The sequence below is a fragment of the Arachis duranensis genome, chromosome 2, assembly GCF_000817695.3.
Source record: "Arachis duranensis cultivar V14167 chromosome 2, aradu.V14167.gnm2.J7QH, whole genome shotgun sequence".
NCBI classification, from domain to species: domain Eukaryota; kingdom Viridiplantae; phylum Streptophyta; class Magnoliopsida; order Fabales; family Fabaceae; genus Arachis; species Arachis duranensis.
This window is the reverse complement of record NC_029773.3, coordinates 69,767,175-69,777,508: the sequence shown is the minus strand read 5'-3', so window position 1 is coordinate 69,777,508 and position 10,334 is coordinate 69,767,175. Positions and strand designations below refer to the sequence as shown.

The window sequence follows — 10,334 nt, the reverse complement described above, 5'->3', positions numbered from 1 at the left end:
CGATTGTTACCTTCTTCAAATGGCAGCCATGGAGAGCAAGCTGAGCAACGAGCAACAAGTTTAACTACCAAAAAGAAACAAAGGAGCAACAACAACTATTGACGACAGCAACAACAACAAAATCCTACTGAGTTTTAGAATTAGCAAAAGGATAAAATAAAAAAAATAAAAAAAACAAAGGGAGAAGATTTACCAGCGGCAACGTCTACGTGCAAGACCGGTGGCGGTGCAAGTGACGGAGGTGTAGTGCTATGAAGAGGAGGCAATGACAGAGCCAAATGCAGTGACAGCGTCGTTCAAGAAGAGGTGCTTTCTCTCTATCTCAGTGAATTAGGCATTTCTACTAGACCTGGAGATGCGTTGGTGGAGGAGGCGCCTTTGCTCGACGGTGGTGACGATGGCAACAGTGACGACTAGGATGGCGGCAATGAGATTATTCTTCACCTTCGGCATAAGCTATGTTACTCTATGACAATTGTTAACAAAAAGGGCAACTACAAGAAGGGCAAGCCATAATTCATTCTATATAACAATTTATTAACAAAAAATTATTTTAATGAGAATAATACTGGCCATAATTCTATGACCACTAAAAACTTTTATTAAGAAGAATTTTTTATAATTATTAGTGGCAATAAAGATAACTGCTATTATAATATATAGTAGTAATAGCAAATATATAATTGTCGCAAAAATATAACTTAAATTAAAGAATTGGTGGCCATTATGTTATTGCCACTAAAAATTTGTCGCTAAAACATATTTTTCTTGTAGTGCTTTTTTGCTTGATATTGGAAATATTGATTTTTGTTCTTCAATTTGTCCAAGCTCAGAGTTTTCCATTTTCTTTCTTTTCTTCTGAGATATCATGTGGGTGTAGGAAGAGAAAGAAGTGAGAGAAAAGATAATATGATTTCAGTGGTGTGGTTTGGTTCAATTGAAATGAAATTGAAATTCCTAATTAACAACTAAGTTGAGAAGTTGGATTTGGATATGGGCCTCCGTTTAGGCTTTGTTCTTAGGCCAGATCTTTCTTTTCCTTCTTTTGGCTAGGCTTTGGATTTTGTTTCGGATGGAAAGATTTGTAATGGAAGCAAGTAAGTCTTTCGGCCATAATTATATGTGTGTGTAGGCCAGATGTTTGTTTGGGCCTGTTTTATTTCTTTTTGAATCTGTTTCAATTAAGTTAATTTCATGTACACTAAACACAACAAATTACACAAATAATTAGCTAATAATTCAATGATATTTAGTCATCATCTTAATGATATTTTAGTTCTTTAAACTCAGTACGTATTTACTAATTTATATCACATTGAAGGGAGCATCCCCACTTAGTGATCGGTCCGCTAGTTCGCGCAAATCCGAATAAGTTATCACGGATGAGCCACATGCAGGGAAACTTGCACGTGTGGTTCTGGCCGGACTTTCCTGAGGTATCTAATAACCTTGCTTCTGCTCGCCGCTGGTGCACCTCTCCTAACTATTGCGATTTGAAACCGTAGCGTAGGCGAAACCTGGCAGCCCGCCCAGAGTTTGACCTTATCCGGTCCTGGAAGGAAAGCGACTCTTTTCTTTTTCACCAGGAACATGAACGGCATTCGTCAGACTTGAGCAGTAGGTTTTGACTCGGTCAGCTGTAAGGATGAAGAAATCGTTTATACTGTAAATGAGATATATAATTTGAATAAATCTACAAAACGATATCAGTCGAACAAAATTTGAATATCAAAAGACAGTGAAACATATTACATAATACTATTTTCTTTTTTTTTTAATTACTAAGCTATATTTTTGAGAAAGAATATAAACTAGAAAATTCAAAACTCGCGACATGCCACAATAAGAATGAAAATTCAAAATGGCCAAATTATTATGTACTTTAATAAGCAGAAATTATTTTAATCAATTAGATGATTGGAAATGATGACAACGAGAACGCAATGAAAATAATTACCATTATTCGTATCTATGTAATTTCAATATGTTTGCGTTTAAAAATATGAGTAACAAATACATCATCTTGTAATAATTTATATCATAAAAAGATAAAATTTTAATATTTATGTAAAAGAAAAAAAAGGTCTCCTTTAGAAATCAATGTTAATAAGAATTTTTTTTTTAGGCATGGCAATGTGATTTAGAACAAGGATTTATACCCCTGACTTTACTGTTTTCATTTTTCTTTTGTTTTGGCAAAAAGGAATAAATAATATAATAAGTAGCCTTGAATTCTCGTTTCTGTTTGAAGGCACAGGTACTATACAACAAAGTTGGCCACCTTGCATCAAAGTTAGAAAAAATAAAGCAAACCCAAATAGTAAAATAAAAACATACCTTATTTTCAAACATGTGTTTTATGGTGTCATTCAAGTCACCCTTCCAATAAAATTCTTTTCTATTCTCTGCTGTTAGCACTTTTCCAAGCTTTGGTGTGCTCACCTTGTCTCCTTCAGAAAAGTACTTCATGCGAGCACATTTTCTGACCACTACTTTCCTCAACAATGGAAATCTTAGGAAGCACTTTTGTGAGCAAAACCTACCGAGTCTTGGTAAAGAATCCAACTCCAAAGTTTGCAAAGAGAAAAATGCAATGTCATTTGTTATCTCCTCTCTCTCTTTGGACAATATTTCCTCAAGTGAATCACATTGTTTTACCTTCATTACGGTGAGTTTGGCCAGACTTCTTGCTGTACTAGGAGAAAGTAAGTTTATCATGCTATTGCAATTTGCTACCTCAAGATAGGTCAAATGGAAAAAGGTAACAGAAGAAGGAACAATGTTTATCAAAGTTGAACATCCATAAACAAATAAATCTTCAAGAAGCTCGAGAACTGGGTCAATTTGCAGTCCTTCTTCGCATATATGTTGAAGATTTGGTAATTGATAGAGTATCAAACTTTGGAGCTTTGTACAAGTTTTTTCATTTGTAAGCCTTTTATCATGAAATATCTTCTTAAAGGAACTCCACTCAACATGTAGCCGTTTCAAACTGCATATATTCTGCAGAACCTGATCAGGAAAAGCAGAACCTTCGGTCTTGTAATTGGATAGAGCAAGAAATGATATTTTGTCGAAGAAGGAACCTATATTTTGGGTTTGCAATATGTTGGCAGCATCCTTTTCATCTATTCTCAAGTGCTCTAAATTAGGCATTACCTTGAACATATACAAAAAGCAATTTACAATAAGATGCTATTTCCAATAAATCTAAATTTAATTCGCAATAGCCTAAGAAAAGAATAAAGACAGTAAATATAATGTTTAATCAAAATTCAGAGTAATCTTATACTTTGCTCGATTTAATCCAAACTCACTAATGGTATTTAAAAATCATTAGAAATCAGCAATCACTAGTCTCATTATTCAAATAATTAATTGCATATATAAAAAGGTTTAATTTCTAATATTTTGTCTCAACTTTTTCATACAATCAAATTTCTTTCAAGCTTAAATAAATTTTGGATACCTGGAAAATGTTAAATTTTTTATTTTATTTCAATCAAATTTAAAAGTTATCTAATTTAATACAATAACACACAATATTTAATTTGCTATCTGATCATCTAAGAAGTCTCTTGACGGCAAGAACAAGAATAATTATTTTTATATTTCTGTAAAAAATAATATTTTTATTTGGACTAAAATAAGAATTTTATATTGACCAAAAACTTATATTAAGCCTTTTATTTCTAAGATTTGTTTCAAAGTTAACACAAAATCCAATACTCATGCTTGAGAATGCTATTTTGGAATTGAAAAAATATTTTCTTTGATTTAACTGTACCAATTTTTAAATGTAAAATTTGATTTATCTTTAAGTAAAAAATCTGAATGAAAAGTAGAAAATCGTGTTCATATGCATTGGACTTTAATGCAAATTAGCATATGTAACAATGTAAACAATTCATACCTGTTCAGCTACCAAATGTTGTTGTGTTGAAATAATATATTCGTCATCTGAAAGCTTTTGATGACTACTTGTAGAAAGAGTTCTGTACAAATTTAACGTCACACATCCTGTAATATCTAATTTTCTCAAAGATGGACATGATAATGTGTAATTTCGTGCATAGAACCCTTTGAGTTTAAGCAAGTCCCAAAGCACCAAAGTATTTAAATGGTTAAACTCAAAGGAAATAGATAAGAACATGGGTTCTTCCTTGAATGCAATAATTTTCTTCATGTTTTCACACCATTTAATTATAAGTTCTTTAAGATGTGAGCAACTTGTGGCTACTGAACATGGAAATACAAATTCCAAGTTTATGTAGCTCTCTACATTTATTTCCTCTAGATTGTAAAAATTAAGAGCTCTTTCAGGATCCTTGCTCCATATTTGTTTTAACTTCGACAATTCTTTTAGAGTAATTTTTTTCAGCTGTGTTTGTTCTGTACTATAATTTTCATCAGAACTCAGTTGAAATATCTCTTCTACCGAAGCACAGTTAGTAACCATTAATGTCTCAAGATCATTATATACTTTTTGCATTGAAGAAGAAAAAATTGCTCTAATTTTCTCACAATTTTTTACTTGTAAAGTCTTTACTTTAGAAAATTCTTTGTGCCATATTTTCTTCAAACTCTTCATATTCTTCAAGATAATTGTTTGCAATTTGAAAAATCGAACCTGGATTCAAAAATTCAAAAATCATACATAACTTCTATCATTAAACTGTTAATAAAGAATAAGCACCAGAAAAAGCTATTAGTGAAGATATATGATGTATATTTCTATTCAATACATAGTATTTGAACAAAGGTCCTAATTTCTTTTTTCAAAACAATAGTCACCATTTAGTTATCATACCTCTTCTAGTGTGACAATATTGTTGTCACTATCTTCTTCTACAGCTATTATCTCTTCCATTAGATGGCATTCACTTATTTCAAGCTTTATGAGGCTGGAAAAACTCTCCACCATGGCAGGTGAGAACAAATACTTTAGACCATCACAATTCTCAACAATCAAATTTCTTAATTTGCAAAAATAGTGTCGATTATCCTTCCAAATTTTGTTCAAATTGAGCGAGCTCAACTTGAGTGTGTCCAAATTAGGAAATGCAACCTACATATATATATATAGAATATAAAAATGTTAATAAAACATTATAAAAAACTTTGCATTCAATAGTATTCCATCCTTTGTACGAATTATGTAATAAACTAACAATTGAAAGTAAATCCAATAAAATAAAAGTAATAAAATTAGCTAAGAAGTAAACAGCTAAAACAAGTAAATGAAATGTGATAATAAATAAATTTCTAATACTTACAGTACAAGAAAAATGAGAAGTTTCTATGATCATTTAAATGCTATTTTAGTACAGTATTATTATCGATCATTAATTCTAAATAAAATATTTAGTAGTATTCATCACGATCAATAATTAGTTTCTATAATTTTATTAAAAAATGTTTTAAGGTATTCTCGATCTCTCTCACGCACACAAAGTGAAATACATTTTCAATTTGGTATTATAAGTTGGTTCATGATGAGATATTTCTTGAGATTTATATTAACTTAATATACTATATAGAAATGTAATTAAAAAATATTACAAAAAAATTTCATATAAGTATATTTATTAGTTTTTATATATGTAATATTTATTAGTTTATAAAATATATCAACTTGTCACGATAAATTTTAGAATATTAGGTTTAACAGTGTTTGTATAATTTTTTAGAGTGTTTGAGAATGCTTTAGATGATTCCGAAACGTTCTAGAATGTCCTAGAAGATCCCGAAATATCCTAAAAGGTTCTAGAAGATTCTAAAATGTCATAAAGTAATCTAAAAGAATCTAGATGTATATGAACGTATGAAGAGTAGTATAGAATAATCTAGAAGTATTTAGAAAGTTGTGGTATGATAGATATTTATAATGAAGATTTTGGATGATTAATCTAGACCGTTGATTATATTTAATTATAACCATTCATTAAGGAGGTGGATTGCTATAAATAGTAGGGAAAAGTTAGAATTTGAATATCAGTCATTTATAACAAACACTTGAATAATAAAGTGTTTTTTTTACTAAAACTTTATTTCTATTATGTTCTTAGCTTTTTTCCTAAATACAGTAACGTTGGAATGCGTTCAAGGCCGTGACAAACTACCGATACTAATTTTTATTACATATATTATTTATGTTGAGTCAGAATTATTTAGATCAACCGATACTCCATAAAATGAAATAAATAAATAAACTAAAGAACCCACTTATACGCATCAAAACAAGTATAGAAGCTGAAACCCTTACTTGATTATTGAAAAGGGATATTGGAGAAGATGTTGGCTGATGAGAATAGAAGCATTCAAGCGCATCCAAATGTTGTAGAGTCAGAGAATGGAGCAATGGAAACTGAATGGTTTCGTCATTCATTGCACTTGCATCATCATCTTCAAACACTACCTTTTCCATAAGATTGCATTGAGAAATTTCCAACTCTGAAAGCTGAGGCATCCCTTTAACCATGGATACAGAGAGAAGATATTTTACTTTGTTACATTTTTCAACTTTGATGGCTCGGAGCTTGGAGAAGAAACCAACTGCAAGTGGCCCATGACAAATTTTCTCCATCTTACCGAGATTCTGAATCACCAGTTTTTCCAGGTTTGGAAATGGGGTTGGAATATGAGACCTCTCTGTAAAATCAATGATGTGCTGAATTAAGGCATTATTTTGGATGTGGAGGTGCTTCAGTTGAGGAAATCCATCCCTATTCAATTGGTAGAGTACATTCGAAATGCCTTCAACTTCATCCAAATACAAATTCTCTGCTCTTCTGATCAATCCTTTGATCCCATGCTCCAAGTGAATATTGGTGCCAAGCTTGAGCTTCAATGTTTTCCATGTGACGTCGTCAATATCAGCCCATTCCCAAACGTCTCCAATAACAATTTTGAACCTTTCTAATTTATCAAACATCAAGTCTCTTGGCAACATCCATGCCTCTTGTATCTGTAGCTCTAGACTTGTTAGGCTTGACAACTGACGAAGTTCATCAAGGCTGGCATTTTCATCTTGATTGTCTAAATTCTCAATCTTCCACTTAATGGAGGTATTGCCCATGTATAACTCCTCCAATTTGATCAAGCTTGATATGACGCCTGCTGGGATGATTTCAATCCCAGAATCACCCAAATCGAGCATTCTTAAATGACTCAATTTCCCTATTTCGCTTGAAAGTTTTATCATCGATGACTGTAAGAGACTCAGTATTTCTAAATTTTTTAAAGCTCCTACTGCATCAATATTTTCCAGAACACATTGATCCACAAAGTTACTCAAGTGGAACAATTTTAGATTATGACCATCTAACTTTTCAGGAAGCTGGCGAAAACCACAATTCTGCAGAATGATCTGGGAGCAGTTGCTAAGAATATCCATATTGGGAAATTCCCTCAACTTATCTCCGTCTCCGTACTTGGCTAATATGTGATAATCCCTATAAGCGATGGAGATAGCTACTTCACGAACAACGTCATGCATTTTGACCCTTGTGATTGTGTCATCTTCTAACAACAAACAAGATGCCTTTAATGCACTTATCATGTTATGTAGTCTATTTCTGGCACCTTCCATTGTATTTGTGCTGTTGAATATACCTAGACCCATCCCATATTTGAATAGGTCATTGACAGAAGGATTTTTACCATTTGTTGCACAGAGCAAGAAAAAAGCTTTCATCTCATTGCCTTTTAGCCTTTTGTAACTTAACTCCAAAGCTGAATAAGTTATCTCCTGCAACTCTTCATTGTCAACCTTTTCTAATTGGCTCAAAGCATCTTTCCACGCATGAATGTTTTGATCTATCAATGAGCGCGCCATAGTAACTATGAGAATAGGCAATCCTGCACACCTTTTTGCCAACTGGAATGCAATTTGATGCTTGTCGGGTTCTTTGTCTAAATTATTAGCCTCAGATTGGAACAAGCTCCATGATTCTTCTTCATTTAAAACTTCTAGTCTAAAATGTTCTTTGACTCCCATATGTCGTAGCAAATCTAAGGTTCTAGAAGTCATCAATAATTTGCAGCCATTATGTTCACCATCAGAGGGAATGCCTACTTTCTTCAAGTCAAGGGCTTCCCAAATATCATCCAGTATGAGAAGGATGGTTTTCTCCTTTTTTATTCTCTCGTATAGGCGAGGTGCTCTACCAGCTACAGTTACCTCTTCAAAACGAAGACCCAACTGATCAGCAATCTCCTCTTGAACGGTTTTGATGTCTGGTGTTTTGGATATGGTGGCCATAACCACCTCATCAAACAACTGATTTTCCTTAGCTATTTGATAAACTTCTTCAACCAGAGTGGTCTTACCAACACCACCAAGCCCGTAGACTCCAACCATACTTACTTTGGGGTCTCTTAGAGCATGCATGATATTCTCCATAATTGGTTTTCTTGACTCCAAGTTTTGACTACTCCTTGTAGTAAATGCTGACACTGCATCAAGTTTAGGACGGTAAGCTACCTGGGAAAAGTCCCCTCCTCCCCGTACTTCAACAACTTTTTGGGCAACTTTTGTAGCTTTTCTACTGAGTTGATGGCGTGTCACCACATTAGGAAATGACCATCTAGAACATCCAGCCTTTGCACGACGAGGATCATTTTGAAGTTTAGTTGCCTCTCCAATGGCATCATTCACATTCTTCAACCAATTCTGCACAACATCAAAAGTTGTTTTCCCATTCCTTCTTTCTTCTTCAACACGTTGCTTGATTTCGTCTCTTTTGCCCTCAAGATCACTGACACGGTCTCTTAGCTCTTTAAATTTGGCTTTGTGGAAAATTAGATAACCAACTTGCCTTCCAATAGGTGCTACAGTGTACTCAGCTATTTTTGCAGCAACTGCAATGAGAATATCCATTGATCCTTTTGATTCAAGAGTTCAAACTACAAGCAAAAATAGGAAAATTTTAAATGAGGAAAAGAGTTCATGGAAAACATTGTAAAAAGAAAAACATACACAAATGTTAAATGCTGATACCTTTTCCTTTGTAGTTAAATTGGGCGAATAAAGAGAGTAATCGATATGCTTGAAAGATCAAATGCTTCAAGGCACACCTTTTTCCTGTTACATAGATGTTAATTGCTTATTACTGGTTTCAAATTGGAGACAAAAGATACGGACATGGTAAAGGTTGCACCCACAAAAATTAAGTAATTTAAGTAGACAGGCCTAGTTTACGAGTAGTAAATAAGCAAAACAAGCCATGTTGATGATTCTTGATAGGGAATTAAAAGAAGAGTGAATTTTCTCAATTTTTTTTATCCAATTGTTTGATAAAGTGTGATCTCTCACCATTCAATATGTTTTTGGGTGTTCATTTATTATTTTATTGAATCGGTTGGACCAGTGAATTAGTAGTTAGAATGGTTCAATCCAAGGTGTGTGGGTGTTTAAATGCGAATAATATGATCTAAGTTTGTGACAAGGAACACACAAGCACAAGGACTACGATATCACTGGAGTTAATGTAATCATAAAATATAGGCTCTACGATCCTTTTATTCTATCTCAAAATGCACGACAGGTATACTATTTGCCTTATCCGGATTCATGCAAATCTAGTTGAGTAGTTGAGTCTGATGATAGGACAGGGGGTTAGAAACCTTACCAGCTAGATTCATGACCCAACTCCTTCAAAAACGGTGGTTGATACCGGTGAGCCAATCACCCTTAGGTCGGCTGTTATAGGTGATGACATCATTGACCTTGTTCTACTTGAAAATGCACTACAATTAGAGGACGACAGTCTTCAAGAAAAGACGAGGTCGATGGCGACGAAGAGGAGGAAACCGAGTTCGATGATCAGAAAACTACATCTGAAAAGGAAGATGGTGAACCAAAGGACGAAGATAATGAATCTGAATATGGCTAATATAAATATAGTTCTATGATATGATATGTATCTTTTTACCAAACTTTGAGATGAACGTAATATAATTAGCATCATTTCACATATTTCAATTACCATCATTCCGTGTTCTTAATTTGTATGTTTGATATTTCATTTAAAGAACTGATTCAATTATTAATTATCAGGGTATATTATAGATGAATGGAAAAGTTCATGAAAAAATTAAAAAATAAAATTACTGTCAGAATACACCGACGATAATAGCCTAGCCAAATTTTTTAAAAATAAATTAAAAAATATTTCCTTTGACATTATCAACGATAAGATGGCGCGGAGACATGTCAAATAGCACCAACATTATTGTCGTTCAACAAATTTCGTCTGCTTTCTAACTATACTCCGATGCAAAATTCGACGAAAATTACTGTCGAACAAAAAAATCCGTCAGTATTATGTTAT

General features: G+C 33.2%; 1 protein-coding gene across 1 annotated transcript; it reads right to left on the bottom strand.

Annotated features, from left to right (window-relative positions):
- Window positions 1-1,355: 1,355 nt before the first annotated feature.
- On the bottom strand, window positions 1,356-9,088 carry LOC107474809 (disease resistance protein At4g27190-like). The gene is made up of 6 exons (XM_016094447.3): window positions 9,002-9,088; window positions 6,266-8,907; window positions 4,811-5,068; window positions 3,914-4,630; window positions 2,338-3,159; window positions 1,356-1,637 (listed from the first exon to the last, which is right to left on the bottom strand). The coding sequence occupies exons 2-6, from the start codon at window positions 8,879-8,881 to the stop codon at window positions 1,605-1,607; spliced, it is 4,446 nt and encodes a 1,481-aa protein (XP_015949933.2). The 5' UTR covers window positions 8,882-8,907; window positions 9,002-9,088; the 3' UTR covers window positions 1,356-1,604.
- Between the last annotated feature and the right edge of the window lie 1,246 nt (window positions 9,089-10,334).